Genomic DNA, 20621 nt, shown 5'->3' on the forward strand with positions numbered 1-20621 from the left:
TCCTTCCGCCTCAGCCTTCCAAGTAGCCGGAATTACAGGCATGCGCTACCACACCCGGTTTATTTTTTGATTTATTGTAGAGATGAGGTCTCGCTGCCCAGACGGGTCTCGAACCCGCAGGCTCTGGTAATCCACTCACCTCAGCCTCCCAAAGGCGCGGGGTTACAGGCTGAGCCACTGAGCCCGGCTGAACATTTGTATTCTTAACTCTGAATTGTACCTCACATCTTTAAAATAAAAAAAATTAAAAGTCAAAAAAAAAAAAGAAACTTGGTTTTGCCATTTATAATGTGCTATTTAACTCATCTGAAAAATTTTCGTTAGTCAAATGGAATGATTTCTAGCATCTAGCGTTCTTCTAAGAACTGAATAATAAGATGTTTGCACTTAGCAAGCCCTTAAAAAATGATAGCTATTTTATTTGACCAAATGCCTAAGCCAAAATTACTCTACTCATAAGACAAGTGTAAACTCATGAGAATATCTGCCACTTTTAGAAGCAGTGAAATCCACAGAGGGAATGAAACAAAAACTATCATAATTATTCTTCATGATGCTGTCCCTGAAGTAAAAACAATTCAAAAATATTTCTTGATGGGTTACAAGAAAGTGTGTTGGGTGCTACTGGGGACTGCGTGAGTTAGTGTTCTTTCTGAAGGAGCTTACAGCTTGGAAAGGGAGTTGTCAAACTCTTCCTGTAAAATTTTGACTAGATAGTAAATATTCTGCGCTTCGCGGGCTCTTAGATTTCTGCTGTGATGCTTCAACTGTGCTGCTGTAGTAGGGAAACAGCCATAGAAGACACTAGAGTATGATCATGGCTTGGTTCCAACCAGACTTTAGTTAGAGAGAGAAAAGGTCAGTTGGCTAAGGTTCAGGGACCATAGTTTGTTGACCCCTAGCTTAAAAAAAATAAAGCAATTGCACAAATTACTGTTCAAGATCCCACAAAGAGACTCACAAATTAGGGAGAAATCCCGACTAGCACCTTATATTTTGAAAATGCATTTTGCTGCCAAGCATAGTAGCTCCTGTGTGTAATCCCAGCAGTTTGGGAAGCTGATGTGGAGGATTGCTTGAGCTCAGGAATTCGAGATCAATCTGGGCAACATAGCAAGACCTCGTCTCTACAAAAAAATTTAAAAATGAGCTGGCTTTGGTGGCTCGTGCTTGTAGTCCCAGGTACTCGGGAAGCTGAGGTGGAATGATCGCTTGAAACAAGGAGATCAGTGCACTTCAGCCTGGGTGAAAGATGAGAGAGAGGGAGGGAGGGAGGGAAGGAGCGAAAGAGAGAGCTATTTGGACACTAGATTTAGGGTTGTCTCCACCACTTATTGGCCTAGAGAGTACTTATTTACAATTTACAACAGTTCCTATCTCAAAAAATAGAAGCCTTAAATAAAATACTAAGTATTGTCTCTCCGAACCACTCAATAAATAACAACTAGGTTACTTTACACACCTATTCAAAATAGTGATAATAATAAAATGAAGATGATGGATATAAAAGACATGGAAGCAAGTACTTAAGAAATTATATGAGCTGGGCTCAGTGGCTCAGCCTGTAATCCCGCGCCTTTGGGAGGCTGAGGTGAGTGGATTGCCTGAGCCCGCGGGTTCGAGACCCGCCTGGGCAGGTGAGACCTCATCTCTACAACAAATCAAAAAAAATTAGCCGGGCATGGTAGCGCATGCCTGTAGTTCCAGCTACGTGGAAGGCTGAGGCGGAAGGATTGCAGGAGCCCTGCAGGTCGAGGCTGCGGTGGCCGAGAGTGGCTACTGCACTCCAGTCTAGGCGACCGAGTGAGACTCCAACTCAAAAAAAAAATAAAAAAAGAAATTATATGAACACCTGAGTGAGGGATGATGAGTTTGTGAAATATAAATGTGTCTGCTGAGAAACTTTTCATGATATGGACATCCCTTAATAAGCAATGTGTTGGGAATATATTTTTCTTATATTTATCTAAATTTTGTTATTGTATATTCTCAGTCTCTAAGATGTGCCAATCAATGTCTCTTGTATATCTTGTGTAAATACTAACTAGGTAGATAATAGATATCTTCACAAATTTGAGTATATGTATGTACACACATCAGTGTATAATAATACAAGTTTTTCTTGTACATGTTGTTATGTTGTGCTTCAGGCATTATGCTTTACTCCAGCCCAGTTCTGTAGCCCAACCTTCTCAAGTGGTTCTACCTTAAGTGATATCCAATCCCCCATTTCTTCTTCAGAAACAAAGAAGAGCCCGCACACTTCAGCTTTCCTTTGGAGAGAAACACTTTCCTGTCTGAAAGAAAGAATAGAAAAGAAGAAAGTTTGTTCAAAAGTTGTCCATTCACTTCCAAGAAAATACAGATAATCATCTGCATAATCAAACACTAATCCAGGAGCTTCTGCAGTTTCAAATACAGGGCTTAGTGAGGACCCGGTGAAATAGACACATTTTAATCTCATTTGTGTACCTTAGGCTGGTGTCTCATGATCCACTCACTTCCCATCGTGAAGATTAAATTATGTGGCTATATTTTCTAATAGAAAATCATCACACATATATGTTTTAATATATCAGACATTAAAGGTATTTAAATATTTCAAGTTAATTTACCTCAATTTTGAGTAAAAGGATGGGTTTCTTAGAATACAAACCTTAATTACTTTGCAATACATGAATTTCCTGGTAGACCAATCTCCTACGTAATCAAATGATATGAAATCGTACAAGATACACATTTCATTTCAATTAAGAGGTTTTGGGTTCAGTTTATGTTGCCAGCTGTTCTATTTACCAGATACAGCTAGCTCACCAGCTCACAAAATGCAACTGGTCAGCATATTTCCTCAATCTCTGAAATCCTCATCAGAATACTTAATGGAAACCAGCATTCACCAGCCAGGATGTCAGCTTCATCCATGAACTGAGTACTGAAGAGGATCACACGGTCTGCTTTGCGTTCTTTCAGAAGGTTCCACACTCGGTGTCTTGAAAAGGGATCCAATCCAGCAGTTGGTTCGTCCAACAGGAAAATCTGCAGAGGAGGGAATGTGATGTATATACACAGGTTTTCTACCAAGGGGAAGTTCTTCCAGAAAACAATGTAGAACCCATACTATGTATATTTGAGATGGTATTATGGGTTAGGATTTTGCTCCTATACGTAATGTTCTATTATAAATATTTTATCACAAATAAAGGATTTGAACGAGTGACAAAATTTTTACTTTTTAAAATATGAATTCACCTGTAAATTTTGTCTGACTTACCTGAGGGTCTCCTAAAAGGGCAATCCCAAAGGTGAGTTTTCTTTTCTGTCCACCACTTAAGTTTTGAGCAAGGACATTCTGAATATTTTTCATGTCCAATTCCAGCAAAACTCTTTGAATCTAACCAAAAGACAGCATATATGTCATAAGCCAAGATCTGTCTCTTCTTTTTCTTTTTAAATTTATAAATATAAGGCTGTAAAGTGCAATGGTTAAAATCATGGACACTGGAGCCAAACTGCCTGGCTTTGAATGTCACTCGTGTTAACTAGCTGCATCATCTTGGTCAAGTTATTTGTTTTAACCTCAGTTTCTACATGCATAAAAGGTGATAATAAAGCACCTGTCTGAGAGAATTGCTGTGAGGAATAAATGAGTTATTACATTTAAAGTCAAGGATATGCTTGGCATACTGTAAATTATATGTAAATGTTAACTGTTGTTTAAGTTGGATGCTCTTGTTCAACATTTACACACTTATTTGCACACAAATAATTCAATAGAAGTTGGAAATCAGAGAAAATAGGTTTTAACAACTTTGTTTTGACAATACGTTAGTTCTAGCATCTTTATATACCTCTTTATCCACTTCTCGTGGCAGAATCCCTTTTATTTTAGCAAAGAGCATGAGGTTTTCCCTCACAGTGAGGAAGTCAAATTGCACATTGGATTGTGGACAAACACCAGTGAGCTTGCTGATATGTTCTAAGTCAGCCATTTCTGAAAGTTTGTTATTATAGATGGTGACTGAACCTATAACAAAGATTAAAAGTTAATATGAGGATAATGCTTAAATTTAAGATATCTCTAAATAAAAATCACTATGTACTAGTTAAATTTTAGATATGCAATTTTATCTTCGAGGTTTATGCAGATCAGCCATCATGAACTTCCATTTTAGTTGTATGGTGCCTACTCCTCATGTTGAGTTTGGCTCTATCCCCAGTGGGACCGTAACCAGTGTGATACAAGCAGAGACTGATGAAGAGCTTATACTTGGCAACGTGCCCATTCTTGCTGCTGGGATCGTGAGACTACCAGGTGAAGAATCCCAGGAAAGCTTGCGGAAGAGGAATACCATGAAGAAAGAGAGTTACAGAAGCCCTAACTGAAGCCTCAGATAAGCGAGTGAGGCCATGGTCAATCATTCAGCCCCAGTCACTTTGGTCCAGAACAGAAAAACTGCCTATTCAGCTCACAGACGCATGCGAAACAATAAAACATTTTTCTTTTAAACCGGTAAGTTGGGAGTGCTTGTCATGCAGCAAAAACTGACAGATACACGTAGGAATGCCAAATGGTAACCAAGGACAATGAAAATAATTACAATGAAAAGCTTATGCTTTATATATAGTGTAACAATTAAATATATGCTTCCATAGAATAGTCCTATAAAATAAAATTTCATTTTTCTCTAGGTGTCTGTGTTTGTGATTAGTAATCAGAAGAACTTTGTATTAATTGCTGACTTCTCAATCTGACTTTGAAAAAAAAAGACAATTTTACCTTTGGTGGGAACAGACAACCCACTAAGAATATTGAGGAGTGTTGACTTTCCAGCTCCGCTGTGACCAAGAATTACAGTGATTTGGCCTTCATATATGTCAAATACCAGATCTAAGAAGAAAAAAGAAAAGAAAAGCAAGGTGAGAGAAAGGAAGGAAGGAAAAGAAGTTTGGAGAAAAGAAAGAAGAAAAAAAGAAAATCACAAATAGAATTCTATTATGGAGCCATTGAGTGTTATGTTATTTCCTTGAATGGCCATATTTTCTATGTATGAATATACTGGGTTGTTAAATCCAAAATAAAACACAAAAATGCCATTTATAAACTTATTTCTCAATTTAACTTTTTTTGAAATGTTGAACTTAGTTTAAATGAGTGAAACACGTCTATCTTCTAAGTTTGCTGATATTGCAGGGCATATAGCAGGTAGATGTTAATATTTATTGAATAGAAGAATAGATTAATAGTATAGTATTACATGGGTAGAGCTCCTTTGAGGTAAGTGACTTTTGCATAAAATAAGAAAACATACAGTATCTACCAACAATTTTTGTATGACAGAAGAAAAATTTCAGTTTGTGGGGGGGAGGGGGAGAAGACAGAATATCCTTAGACTACCTCAGTATTACCCAGTATAGATTTCACATCTATTTCTAAACCATATTCATTTTTAAATAACTTTTATAAAGTAGAAGTAACGTGTTAGAAGTAAAAATTTATCATGTGGCTCCAATAACTCTTTTCAAATCTGAAATACCACCACCGATTTTTCACCAAAAGCAAAACAAAATGAATTCAAATCAGGAAATCAATATTAATATAATAACTAAATATTCCCCCCACTTTTTTTTTTTTTTTTTTTACCTCTCAAAGCTTCTATTTTGTCAGGCTTGCCTTTGTATTCTTTTGTAACATTTCTGATTCTGTAAAAAAGAAAAGATACTCCATGGTGACAGTTCTCTTCAGTGCATGATTCTGAGTTTGGTCAACACGATTGAATGAGTCAGGTTGCATGTAAATCTGGGACATCACTCTATTGCAGTCATGGTTGAGTGACGGAATCAGTTAGAGTACTGCATGTCAACCCTGCCTGCAAGTTAGCATCACCTGTGGAGTTTTACATTTCACTGTGCTTGGAACCCATCAGAAGAGGTTCTGATTCCATCGACTGGGATGTATCCTAGTACTAATATTGGAGAATACGATAATCTCTGAACTGCAAAGCTAAGGAAGCTAGACCAAGAGAAAACATGGATATCTAATACCAGAAGGCTCCTTGTGGACCACTGGCACAGGCTGGAGGTATTGTCGGTTATTTTGAGTCAAGGTTTTTTAGAGGTTCGTGAAGAGTTAAAATAAGGGGGCCGGGCATGGTGGCTTGTGCCTGTAATCCCAGCACTTGGATGACATAGTAGCATGAGCGTGGCTTGCACAATCCTACCCACCTCAGCTCATTCTTAGTTGCTCTGTTACCTTAACCAGTATACCTATTCCAGATCAATTTCAGCTTTCCTACTTAGTTGCTCTGTTTTGCTCAGCTTTACTACTTAGTTGCTCTTTTCTTTACTACTTAGTTGCTCTGTTACCTTAACCAGTATACTTATTCCAGGTCAATTCCAGCTTTTACAACCTAAAAACGTCCAGTGCTTTAGGATTGTGTTGGAGCGTAAATAAATGATTTCTTCTTGCATGTATAGTGCTTGGTTTGTGGTAAACATTCAACAAATATAAGATGATATTGATCAGATGATGATGATAGCAATAGAAAGAACGTATACTGGATGCTATCACAGATCCAGAATACTAGGCACTTTATCTGCATGGTTTTATTCTACCAGGTAAGCATTCAATCCATATGCAAAATCAAATCTATATTTCTTATTTTGTCATCTACTCTTCATCCAATGATCCAGGCTCCACATATATCAGACTGTTTAATTATGTTTTCTTATTTCTGTTTTAATTTCACTTCACCGTCATTTCATAGTACTTATAGTTGGGTGAAGTGCTGAAGACATGGAAAAGAAACACACAAATGTGTCCAATAAAGACATTACTTTGCTCTGAGCGGCTCTGCTGGGGGTTAAAGCTAGCTTGGGTTGCAGGACAAATAAAAGTATGCATGATAAATATGGAACAGGCTAAAATGAAAATGAATCAGGCTCTGGGAGCTTTGCAGCCTGGAGTAATGAGACGGTTTGCAAGAAACTGACATGCGCCGGCTGGTCATTGATGGATGAGTGAGAGTTGAACAGTTAGGACCCTCTCCCTATTTTCTTACGCAGAAATGAAAGCTACTAGCACCAAACAAAATGGATTTTTTGTTGTCACACAGAATGAAGATGGGCATGATTCTAAATAGTGCTTCCCTCTGAGTTCCCATTGTGCCTATCATGAGGACTTTCTCCTTTTCTCGTCCCTACTCCTTCATGTCCTCTTAAAAGGCAATAAATAAGCCGGCTCAGTGGCTCAGCCTGCAATCTCGCGCCTTGGGAGGCTGAGGCGAGTGGGTTGCCTGAGCCCGAGGGTTCGAGACCCGCCTGGGCAACTTGGCGAGACCTCATCTCTACAGTAAATCAAAACATTAGCCAGGAGTGGTAGCGCGTGCCTGTAGTTCCAGCTGCTTGGAAGGCTGAGGCGGAAGGATCGCCTGAGCCCAGCAGGTCGAGGCTGCGGTGGCTGGGAGCTGCCACTGCACTCCAGTCTGGGTGACAGAGTGAGACTACAACTCAAACAAAAAAAAAAAGAAAAAAAAAGACAATGAATATAAAAGAAAGAGAACCCCCCCAAAAAAGTTGAAAGAAAAAAAAGGGAGTGAAACCAGTGAGGAGGGGACTAGGTGTGGATACACGAGATCAAGCAAAGAGATTAGGGAGGATAAGGTAGAGAAAAGTAACAGGACAGAGACTGAGAATCCAGGCAAGGGTTTCGTTGAATTATCTTTGTTACTAAAATTTAAGTTTTTATTTAGTGTAAATGTCAACAATATAAGACCTCAAGGGGTTGATAAAAAAGTGTCTTTCTTTGAGCTTGAAGTGGAAAGCGGTAGACATACCCATGGGTGAGGGTAGGTGGGAACTGTCCACAGAGCACGGAAGAGAACTTTGTTTGCCTCAGAGGCTGACTGTTAGCTTCCCAGCTTTTGGCCTGTTTTGCTTTCTCATCCTTATTACCTGATGGCTTCTTTCCCATGGAACTCAGGAGATATGGGTTCAAAAGAGTCATCAGATGAAGGATCAGGATCTATGTCGTCAAGGGCAACATGGTGAGCCTTTTGTTGTCGTGACCAAAATGAGGACCTCAGGAAAAACAAGGGTGGATATCGATGTCCATATTCATCTACATGACCAGGAGAAGATAAATGTTGGATCAATCACTGCTTTTAGGAAAAAACAGTCACACAACTGCAGCATGACAATGCAACCTCTTTGTCGCTGAACCTGAACACATGGTCAATACTAGGTAATGCACATGTTTTGACATTAGTGACTTCATAACGGGGGAAAAATCCCTGCGTGTCTCTATTATAATAACATTTCCCACAGAAAACAATGAAAGTGTGATTTTTAAAAATTTCAAAAAAGAAATTAAATAAATATTCAGAATTTTCTTAACCTTGAAAAAGCGCGATATTGAAATACAAGTGCAAGATATGCTAGGCATGCTGAATTCCTTCTAGGCGAACAGGTGTTATGACATTGACATCAATGTAGAAGAGAAGATAGACTTTAGATTTAAGAAAAAATAAATAACACATTTGTAAGACAGGGAGAGAACGGGGCAAAATAATTTATTGAAACAACACAGAGTGCATTTCTTTTTAGAAAAGCTACTTTGTATTTCTATTTTATCTCATCCTAAAATGATGAATTTTCTCTGAAGCCAATTTATGACTTGCTTTAGGAACATAATATCTGTAAACATCCTGCTGAAAACTAATCCACACCATATTTGTACTTTATTATCACTTCTATTTTCCTACATATTAGAAAACATTATGAAATGGAAGAATCTCATTTCCCTGAAATTGTGCAGTTGACCTCCACTGTAAGGCTGATGGGTTTTCAAACTTATGTGTATCTTTCCCATGTTCAGTCCTTCTTTCATGCAGTAAATATTTACTGAGCATTCTCTGTGTACCTGGCATATGGTATATTGTTACTTGGCTCCTATCTCTTTCTTTTATTAAAAAAAAATCTAGCAAATAAATGCATGCAGCCATAACTGGAGTCATTCTGCCACCAGATTTACCAGAATTTATACAATTCTGTCATTTTGTCCAGTTAAGTTTTCTTTCTGTTATTCATGTTTATTATCCTTAAAATAATTTTGAAGAAAATCATCTCTGATCTTAAATTTAGGCTTAGTGAAGGAGCAATAATTAGGAAGAAATGAAGCAATTCAGTTAATTTTGGATAAAAAAATTCCTAGTTATGCTGATAAAATGAAATGCTTTTTTAAACTGAAAAAAAGTGTGAGTGCGAAAAATATCTTTGTGACTAGAATATAATGTTAAGTGAGAAATAAGATACAGGCATAAAATGTAATAATACTCGCGATAACTTGACAAAACAATTACAAATAGAATATTTAAAGTGATATTATTAAAATATGTTTGAAACAAGGATTAAAAAGAGTGGAATATATGCCATAATGTCCACTTAAAAAAAAAGGTTAAATTGGTTAAAGAATGTAGTTGCCTAAGAGGATATAATTCAACAGCTGCAGATACAGTTGACATCCATTTGAATACATTGGAAAAACAAGAAAATATAGAAGAAAATATAAGTAGCCTATTTTAAAATTTAAATTTAAATTTTTGACTTGGAATCTCACTCCATTGCCTAGGCTGGAGTGCAGTGGCATGCTCATTGCCACCCCAGTGTTGACTTGCTGGGTTCCGGCGAACCTTCTGCCCCAGCCTTCCAAGTAGTCGGAACCACAGGTATTCTCTACCACGCCTAGCTAATTTTTGATTTATTGTACAGATGAGGTCTCGCCAAGTTGCCCGGGCTGGTCTCGAACCTGCGAGCTCAGGCAATCCACTTGCCTCAGCCTCCCAAAGTGCTGGGATTACAGGTGTGAGCCTCCATGCCCAGCTGAAAGCATATCTATTTAAATAACTCTAATTGTATAATAAATGTGTTAGCCACAAATAGTAGATCCTAACATCTAATGTTCTGAGTTCTTTGAAAAGGCAGAGACAGTTATCCTTAAGAGATTAACTAAAATTGTTCCCAAAAGGATCGATTCCCTGCCTCAAGGCATTGCTTTCTGTTTTCTCTTTCACCTTTCCTTTTCTCCTCTTTCCACAGATGTTTATTCATTGCTTTATTAAAAAGGACAGTATGGGGTTTGCTTGGTTTGTGTCCGTAAGCAAAACACTTCCCTGCTTTTGCAAAATTCATATACTTGTAAGTTGCAAGGTGAAAAAAGTAAAAATTTATTGACTTTTCCATTGTGAAATTCTGGAGAGATTTTAAAAAATATAGACACACTGATTAATTGATTCAGAATGTCTCTAGGCTGAGCTGGACTTAGTATTGCTTTAAAACTCTCCACATGGTTCTGTTGTCCAGCCGGAGCTCAGAACCTCTGAACTAAATAGTTAGACAAAAGCAGTCATGAATCTCCATGATTACCAGATTGTCCCATTTAGAAACTAGCTTTCTAGGCATTTATTTAAAAAGAAACAAGCCACACTCTTGGCGTAGAGTGAAGTTCAAAGAAAGGTTAGTGATTCCATGAACAAAATCCAGGTTTGAGTTTTGACAAGTCAAGTAGCAAGAAAGACATGAAATAACTTAACCCATGGCAACAATTTTGCTCATTTCCTTCCCGTTGATGTACAAAGTAGTTCTTAAAATATAAAGAGCATATGTGTGAGGAGTTTTGTTTCAAGAAATAAAATAACTTAAAAGATGTTTTATTTTTATCTCACTACTCACTTGGCAAAATTTTTTCAAAGTAAATCGTCAATGCCAGATAGAAGAAAGTGTCAAATGCCAACATAAAAGTTGTTGCTATAATGAGATTTGAGTCGCCTGATGGATCAGGAAATGCATTAGAATTCAAATCGTAGTCCAAGCGTAAAAGCTGAAAATTAAAGAGTAAGTAGTTAAGGGAAATTAAATTTGTGGTAAATGTTAAACGGCGAGGTTTAGCATAGGAATAAAATGGCAACTTATTGCCTCACACAGGGAATAGAACGTTAAATAAGGAGATGGCCTACTTTATGGTTCTCAAACCCATTGGATGGCATAGACACGTGACCAGTTATCATGAGGTTTAAGCTGTTGCTGTGACAAAACATATTCCAAAGGAAATTGGAGAATCTGGAGCAGGTTGGGAGGTATGGGAACCGATGACATTAGAGCTTGAACTAGAATATACTTTTAACATATAAGGACATAGTCAAAAGGTGTGGTGACCCTTGTTAGTGGCTGCATGAAGGAGAATTCACACTTGGGAAAACGGCCCTGGGATGTTCAAGGAAATCTAGTGGGAAAGTGGGCTGGTCTACAGTGTCCATGAGGTCTTTATAATCTCTTTATAATTCACAATCCTCTTGTGAAGCACTAAATAATATACATTTAATGATGGGCGTTACAATTTAACTGGAGGGAGGGCAACATGCGTTCAGTAAGAATCAAACAAACAACAAGGACATTTTATGAACAGAAACATATTTACTAATGAATGTTCAAGATGTTTTTAACTTGTAATTTTATTTTGTGGTTTTTGCAGTCATGTGCTCTACTCAATTACTAAGTAAAAATATAAACTGGAATTGTTATTTCAAATTAGCTTTGCAACAGCAAGTCCATGTTTAAGTCTAGATTGGTTACTATGTCCATTATTTCGGCAACAGGTTTGATGGAAGCCCAAACTTCACAATCAAGCAATACATCCATGTAACAAAACTGCCATGTACTCCTTGAATTCAAAATGTAAATGCATAGCTTAAGAAAGCACTTTACATTGTCTTTAAATAATTGTGTATCAAACTTCCTTTTTTTCACTTTCTAAATGTCTTATTTTGCTGGGCTACTTTCAAAAGTTCATCTTTGCAACCTTATAAGAGTCTCATTAGGGTTCTAAAACTTACAATGCTGAGTATGAAAATGAATACAACCTACTGAATTCCAGAGAATCAAGATGTTTCAGAACTGTCATTCATAAATAATTAGATTGCTTCTTACCTGGGTCATTCCAAGCATGAAGGCAAAGGGGCTAAGCAAACTTAAAATCCACTCCAAAGATGCAGGAAGGTGTCTGTATAATGATGTGAATCCCAGACTCCCCCAAAAGACAGTGAGAAGGAACACGGCCAGACCGGCGAGGAAAGGTTTCTTTATCAAGACACTCATTAAGAAACTCAAAGCCATCTAAAATAACAGGAAATCTAGTTGGTTTATGTTTCTCTAAAAATTATTAACAACATAATAAAACGAGAGATTTAATATCCAATATGATGATTATATTATTATTTTATATATAATACACAAAACTATGTTAAAAACTGGCATCACAAACACCTCAAATCAAATTGTACCTGTTTATAGATTTCCACATGCAAACACAGCAGACAGAAAAAAAAATGTACAGTAAATCTCCTGTGTATGAATAATCAGGCTACAAATTTTAATAAAGCACATCTGTGTTTTTTTTTACATATCGTTTCTCTCCACCAGGTATCAGTATAGCCTATTAAATACATACAGTGGTATATAGCTGATTGTGTTAGTTGGATACCCAGGCTAACTTGTTGGACTTACAACAAATGGACTTGTGAATGTGCTCTCGGAATCAAACTCATTCGTATGTTGAGGACTTCCTACACAGTAATAACATAATTGAAAGCCAACAATTGATTTTCAGGCGATGAGGTGGACGGAGGGATATTTAATTCACTAACTCACCACTGACAATCCATAGAGGAAAAAGAGGGTGAAGACTGCCATGAAGCCCGTCAAAATGACAAACTGGGTAGATTTTATAACAAGCGCCAAGAAAATGGCCATGATGACGATGAAGCCAGCATAGAGCAAACCCCAGGAGAGCCTAATGCGGAAACAAAATGTTATTGTACTATTTCGTGTTCAATTGAAAAGGAGGACCTGAAGTGAACTCTAACATCATTCATTCATTCATTCATGCATTCACTCATTCATTTTCTCCTTCAGCAGACAGTTATTGAGTGTTCTAGAATATATAAACACAATGTAAAAGTTTTGGACAGAATTCTTTAGGAATTGGGATTTTTTTCCCCTAAATTTTATTTCAGAAATACACACACACACACACACACACACACACGGACATCATTGTGGAACAAAAGGAAAATTTAGCCTTCCCATCTGACAGATTTTGGTTCAAACATTTTGTTTGCTGCATTCTTACTTTGCAACTATGGGCAAACTTTGCAACCACTCTATTTGTCCTTTACTTCTTTGGACGCTAGAGAAAATCCTGCAAGGAAAACTCAATGAGGTAATGCCTCTGTAGGACACTGTCTTAGCAAAGGGTAGATCCTTCACATGTCTCAGATCATTTTCTCCTTTCTGGGACCTCTTGAGGTGAGGGAGTGTCACAGATTTCCTTAGAGATAAGACATTTTGTCATGTCTCTCTTTTCCCAAAAACTGATGTCATCTTTCTCTGGATGTGTTCACCAAATGCTCTATATTCTTGGTTTTAATTCCATTCATTCTTTTTTATGACCAAATGCTTTAAAAAAATCCAATTCGTTTTGTCTCAGAATAGTTCACTTTCCTTTCCTCATAAATTTCTTTATCTTGTTTTACAATATTCTTTGAAAGGAACAATAAAGGCTTTATCCCCAGGATGCAGGGCTGGTTCAACATTCGCAAGACCATAAATGTCATTAAATACATCAACAGATGTAAAAACAAAGCCACATTGTTATATCATTAGACACAGAAAAAACTTTTGATAAAATCCAGCATCTCTTCTTGATAAAAACCCTCAAACACGTAGGTATAGAAGGAACATACCTCAAAATAGTAAGTGCCATTTATGATAAACCCACAGTTAACATGTTGCTAAATGGTCAGAAACTGTAAACATTTTCCTTGAAAACTGAAACGAGACAATGCTGCCCACTCTCACCCCTCTTGTTCAACATTGTATTCGAAGTCCTAGCTAGGGCAATTAGACAAGAGAAGGAAATCAGGGTTACCTAAACAGGAATAAAGGAAGTCAAGCTATCTCTCTTTGCTGAAAATATGATCCTATACTTTGAAAATCCAAGAAAATCTGTCAAAAACCTGCTTGCACTGATAATGGACTTTGGCAAAGTCTCGGGGTACAAAATAAATGTGCAAAAGACAGTTGGATTCCTATACAACAACAAGTAGGCAGAGACCCAAATTAAAAGCACAATCCCATTCACAGTAACCACACACACATACAAAAAACTTCAGTATCTTCCTAACCAGAGAAGAAGAGAAAGATCTTTACAATGAGAACTGCAAAACACTGCTCAAAGAAATCCAAGAAGGCACAAACAAATGGAAAAATATTCCATGCTCATGGATAGGAAGAATCAACACTGTGAAAGTGTCCATGCTACCAAAGACAATCTGTAGATTCAGCGCAATACCCATTAAGTTACCAACATCATTCTCAGACCTGGAAATGACAACACAGAAATTCATATGGAAACATAAATGACCACGAATAGCCAAAACAATCCTTAGCAAAAGAAACAAAGCAGGAGGTATCACACTTTCAGACTTCAAACGTTACTATAAGACTACAGTAATCAAAACAACCTGGTATTGGTACAAGAACAGGAATAGAGACCAATGGAACAGGACAGAGATTCTAGAAGCAAAGCCTCAATTTCTCAACCAACTCATCTTTGACAAAGCCTCCAACAACAACCACTGGGGAGAGGAGAACCTATTCAGTAAATGGTGCTGGGAAAACTGACTGATCACATGCAGAAGATTGAAATAGGACCCCTACCTATCACCATGCACAAAAATTAACTCTAAGTAGATCAAAGACCTAAATGTAAAACCTCAAACTACAAGAATCTTAGAAAATGCAGGAGACACCCTTATGAAAATTGGAACTGGCAACCAATTCCTATTCAGAACCCTAAATGCCCATGCCTTAAGAAATAAGATAGACAAGTGGGAACTCATCAAACTAACCAGCTTCTGCAAAGCAAAAGAAACCATCAAGAGAGGGGAGACAGCCCACAGAATGGGAAAAATTATTTGCCAATGTATATCTGAAAAAGGCAAGGAACTCAATGAGCCAAAAGGAAAAATCAAACAGTCTGGTTAAAAAGTGGGCAAAAGACAGGAATAGACACTTCTCCAAAGAAGATATACAGGCAGCCAACAGACACATGAAAAAGTGCTCAGCCTCACTCATCATCAGAGAAATGCAAATCAAAACCACATTGAGATACCACCTAACCCCAGTAAGAATGGCCATCATTAATAAAACAAACAACAACAGATGCTGGTGAGGATGCTGAGAAAAAGGAACGCTTCTACACTGCTGGTGGGGATGCAAACTAGTGTAACCTCTTTGGAAGACAGTGTGGCAACTTCTGAAAGAACAGAAATTGACCTTCTATATGACCCAGCAATTCCTGTATTGGGAATATGCCCAGAGGAACACAAATTATTCTACAAAAAAGATACGTGCACACATATGTTTGTTGCAGCTCTACTCACAACAGCAAAAATCTGGAACCAGCCATGCTGTCCATTGAAGTAGGACTGGATTTTAAAAATGTGGTAAATATACACAATGGAATATTATGCACCCATAAAGAAAGACAAACATATGGACTTTGCAGCAACTTGGATGGATTTAGAGTCGATCATACTCGGTGATCTATCACAGAAGCAAAGCACAGAGTACCATATGTTCTCACTCATAAGTGGACCTTGAACAATTATAATGCTATAAGAAAGCGATTGGCAGTAGTGGGAAACTGTCTGGAAATGGGGGTGGGATTGGCTGTTGAGGGAAACTGCTAGGGGAGGGAGAGGCATACCTCATCAACAAGGGTACCTGCATAATCAACGTTTATATACCTAACCCTGAATGACACCCCACATCTTTATAATAAAAAACAGAAAAAAGAAAGGCACAATAAAATTATCCTAATTTTAAAAATAAAAAACAAAAATAGCTGCAAAACCAACAAAATAGTAGCTAACACATCATATGGCAATTATTATGTGTTGGGAATATTTAAGAACTTAACAAATATTAAGTCATTTTATTCTCAAAATAGCCCCATGCAGAAATGCCACTGTTTTCCTCATTTTTTGACAAGCAACTTAATGAGTAAGGGTATTAAGTAGCTATGCTTTCAGTCCAGGCATTTTAGCTCCAGAGTCTTTAGATTTCACTGCTCTGCTATCTTTTTCTCAGATACTGATTTGATGAAGGGGTCAATATTGATCCATAGAATTTTAACACTGGAAAAAACTTTCCAGACCCCTAATTAGTTGCCATATGCACGCTTCACCTGGCTCCCTAGCTTCTCTGTTATTTTCACTTCCTCTTCCCTATACACATCACCTCCATGCCGTTTACATCAATTATTCACATGTTCTCACACAGAACCTTGTCCATTTTTAGAATTCTTCGCCTCTGACATTTCAAATTCAAACTACCCGGCCCCTAGTCACAATCCAATTTTGCCATCTCACACTCCTCAATCTCAAAGGAGTTCTTTTCAGTCCCATCCCAGCTTGAGTTCCACTTCAGTCTGGCACAGACACCAATGCCTAGCTTGTCTACCACCCTGTTGCCGTGGTCATTATCTCTGCTTTATAATCACCCGACAAACCTAATGCACCAACATTCTTTCTTCACTCAGAGAAGCATAGTAACACCCAGCTTCAGTCTGGCAAACATTACGCCAAGGACAACTTATTCTATTCACAGGGATAAAGGAAAAAGAAAATCATTAGATTGTAATAAAGATGCATTGAAGATGCTTAGTTTTCCCGAGTTCCTCCCTTTATTTGTCTGTGTTACGTTTGACTCACCAGAAGGCTGAATCTTGAAGACCCATCATTGTCATCAAGCCCTTCATTCTTTTCCTCTCTCTTGTGATGTTAGCAGATGCGTAGTAAGTGAATGAAGAAAAAGTAATAATACAGATGAAAACAAACACATCAGTTACAATTCCTGATTGACCAATGAAGGCATGTATCTTCATATTTTTTCCAGTAACTGACATCAGGTTCTCCTTCACTGAGTGATTTGTTGTGATCTGAAGATAGATATTAATAAACAAAATGTCTATGTTAATAAATGGAATGTTCTGTTTTCTTTCAATCATCTATTTTCTTACGAATGCATAATCCACCTGTTGGGGTGTGGTGCTCTCTTGTCTGATGATACCGACTTTTGGGAAAAGAGAAACATGAAATTTAGGATACTGTCTACTGTCCTGCCATTGGCCTACGTGGAGCTTAGCTTCATCCCCTTTCTGCCTATCATTACTTGATGATTTGCTTGTAAAGCCTTTTCTGACCTTACCCCTCACCTTAAGCTTCAAGTTTAAAACTTATTTCAATGAAGAATTCTTTCAAGGCATCCTAGGCTGGGGAGGTTTTGCTCATTGACCTTTTTTTTGTTTTTCATTTTTGTTGTTGGAGTCTTGCTCTGTCTCCCAGACTAGAGTGCAGTGATACACTCACAGCTACCGCAGCCTCAATTTGCTGGGCTCAGGCAATCCTTCCATCTCAGCCTTCCAGGTAGCTGGATCTAGAGGTATGTGCCATCACACCTGGCTAATCTTTTTTTCTTTAACTTGTTGTAGAGATGAGCAACTCACCCAGTTGCTCGTGCTGGTCTCCAAACCCTGGGCTCAGGCAATCTTCTTGCCTCTGCCGTCCAAAGTGTTGGGATTACAGGCATGAGCCATTGCACCCAGCCTTCTCATTAACTTATAAGGACTTTATTTATATTCCATGATAGTCAATGTCTATTCTAATAATTTTCTTATTACATGCCTAGCTTCCTGACAAGGTCAAGTCCATTTGTTTGAGTGAATTTTTCTTCTATTTGTATTTACATCCTATGACATATAATAACACACTAAAACTGTGTTTTAAAGATAAGAGTGAGTAAATGAAAAAAAGGCTACCCATTTGTATTTTGTATTTTCTTTCATTAAACTTTTGATGCCTCTAATATCATTAATTGGTATTAAACATTAGTTTGCACTGAATATTTTGTACTCACTTCTATAATAGCAGCATTAATGGCAGCTTGAAGAGCCACAAATCCTTCCTCCCAGAATAATGACACTTCACAGTCAAAATCTTCACTTGTTCCATAACAATGAGCTTTGTGAAAAAAAGAAACCATAACTATAATTGTGGTCATTTCAATCTTGATTACAGGAAACAATGAATTTTACAATGGCCCCAAATCAAATGTTCTTATTTGAACTCAATGTCTACTAAAACATAAATTATAATAGGGGAATCTAGGTTTTCTGCTATGCTGCAGGCTCTCATAAGAACTGAAATCCTATCTGGTGAATGAAAGTGGGTGAGTGAGACAAAGACACCTTGGGAAGGCTCACCCCTTTTAGCAATATGTGGGTCCTTGATCCAATGTGGTAAGAATCCTGAGCAGGGCACAGTGGCAGACAACCGCCACTCAAGTGAAATGGGAAAAAACAAACAAACAAACAGCAGCAGCAACAACAACAACAACAAAAAAGCTCATGCTGGGCCAACCATTGTGAACATGACTCACAGGCAGAGAAAGCCTGCCTGCAGAGTGAACCCAGCTGATGTCCACTGCCAATGGCTGATGATCACCCCAGCCAGATCAGGAAGAACCACCTCTAAGCTCTGCATTTCTGCAGGGTGGAGCACCCCCACTCCTCCGTGGTAGATAACTTACTCTATTTCAAGAGCAGAGAGGGGACCTGAACAGGGAAGATGCATCACAAAATATACCTGAAGGCTTTCTCAGTGGGAAAGCTCCTGTGCTGTAAACCAGAGACAGCAGACAGGAAGCCCATCTACCCTGCTCACTCTCCACAGAGTGCTAGCAGCAGGAGTTGAAAGTTGGTCTGACTAATTCAGCAGGGGAGAGAAAATCTGCAGTGATGGAAACCTGCCAAAAGGTGAAGCAAGGAGCAGAAATGACTGCCCCTCCATCTCTCACTCAGTGAACCACTGAAAGGGCCCTAGAACAGAGGGTGATTGAATAACTTTAGAGTCGCAAATCAAAAAAAGGAATTACAGACAACAAAGAGAGGCCTGTCACAAATGAGAAAAAATCAATGAAAAACGACAGGCAAACCTCAGAGTTCTAAAGAGATAGTGCCTGAAAAAGCAGCTGTCAGAATGCAAACAATGGAAACCTCCCAGAATGACCTGTCCCAGATGGCAGACAAAGAAATCGGAGATTGGAGGGCAAAAAATGAGCAGGAACCAAGAGAAACTAGAAGTGAAATTCACTGAAGTTGTACAGGAAGTAAAAGCAGAGGTGACCAACTTCAGAAAAGCCCATTCTGAAATAGTGGAAATGAAAAACTTCATCCTGGAAATCAAGAACATATTAACAAGCACAGGGAGCAGGGTTAACCAGGCAGAGGAAAGAATCTCAAAGCTTGAAAACCAAAATATGAAATTAACTCAATATGTCAAAAACATAGGAAAATATCTCAAAAGGAGGAATAAAGCATCCATTCTTGACTATGTCAGGAATCCAAAATCTATGCCTGATTGGTATTCCTGAAGCAGAAAGGGAAATGGAGTACACCATTTCAAGGAAATGGACAAGCATTCCTTGAAGTCATTCAAGAAAACTTCCCACATCTTGCTAGAGAGGTGACCATCCAAACACAAGAGATTCAGAGAACCTCTGCAAGTTATCATATGAGAAGACCATTCCTAATGCACATAGTCATCCACCTCCACAAAATAAGCATGAAAGAAAAAAATCCTGAAGGTAGCAAGAGAGAATGGTCAGGCTACCTACCAGAGAAGACTCATCAGAATCATTCCAGATTTGTCTGCAGAAACACTACAAGCCAGAATGGACTGGCTCCAATCTTTAGGGCTCCCAAATCAATAATTTCGATGACTAATTTCCCACCCAACCACTCTAAGCTTCATCAGTAGTGGAGAGCCAAAATTCTTCCCAGATATCCAATCCCTAAGAGAATGTGCCACCTCTAGACAAGCCCTTCAGGAGACACTTAAGAAGGTGTTGAACACAGGGAAAAAAGGAACAATCATACCCATAAAAAAAGTACAGGCAAGCACAGAGTTAATAGAGCATACAGATCATCCACAAAAATGAACACACACATATATAAATACAAAAGTTAAAAGGAGACAAAGCAATCCCCTAAAAGCCCTATGACAGAAAAAAATCACATTTTAATAATCAGTTTGATTGTGAATGGTCTAAATGTGCCACTGAAGAGACACAGACTGACAAAATGGCTAAAGAAGTATGATCTAACAATCTACTGCCTCTAGAAAATTCATCTCACTGTAAAGGACACTCATAGGCTCAAAGTTGGAGACTGGAAAACAGTCTTTCAGGCAAATGGAAAACAGAAGAAAGCAGGAGTAGCTATTCTGATATCACACAAAGCAGTCTTCAAACCATCAAAAGTTACAAAGGACATGGCAGGACACTATATAATGATAAAAGACTCAATTCACCATAAAAACTCCATCCTAAACATATAGGCATCCAACACACAGGAGCACTAGGTTTTTGTTTTTGAGTTGGAGTCTCACTCTGTCACCCAGACTGGAGTGCAGTGGCTGCTCCTGGCCACCACAGCCTCAACCTGCTGG

General features: G+C 38.2%; 1 protein-coding gene across 1 annotated transcript in view; it reads right to left on the minus strand.

Moving 5' to 3' along the window:
* ABCA8 (ATP binding cassette subfamily A member 8) overlaps positions 1-20621 on the minus strand; it is an 85307-nt gene that overhangs the window by 44610 nt on the left and 20076 nt on the right. Inside the window, exons 5-16 of the mRNA XM_008063377.2 lie at positions 18031-18134; positions 16827-17053; positions 12700-12841; positions 11980-12165; positions 10726-10873; positions 7951-8116; positions 5642-5700; positions 4778-4888; positions 3849-4024; positions 3272-3391; positions 2898-3036; positions 2207-2297 (exon numbers count right to left, since the gene is read on the minus strand). Of these exons, the coding sequence (XP_008061568.1) occupies positions 2207-2297; positions 2898-3036; positions 3272-3391; positions 3849-4024; positions 4778-4888; positions 5642-5700; positions 7951-8116; positions 10726-10873; positions 11980-12165; positions 12700-12841; positions 16827-17053; positions 18031-18134 (1669 nt within the window). The remainder of the gene's footprint in view (positions 1-2206; positions 2298-2897; positions 3037-3271; positions 3392-3848; positions 4025-4777; positions 4889-5641; positions 5701-7950; positions 8117-10725; positions 10874-11979; positions 12166-12699; positions 12842-16826; positions 17054-18030; positions 18135-20621) is intronic.

Source organism: Carlito syrichta, unplaced genomic scaffold (genome assembly GCF_000164805.1).
Source record: "Carlito syrichta isolate Samal-C Ts95f unplaced genomic scaffold, Tarsius_syrichta-2.0.1 Scaffold306785, whole genome shotgun sequence".
NCBI classification, from domain to species: domain Eukaryota; kingdom Metazoa; phylum Chordata; class Mammalia; order Primates; family Tarsiidae; genus Carlito; species Carlito syrichta.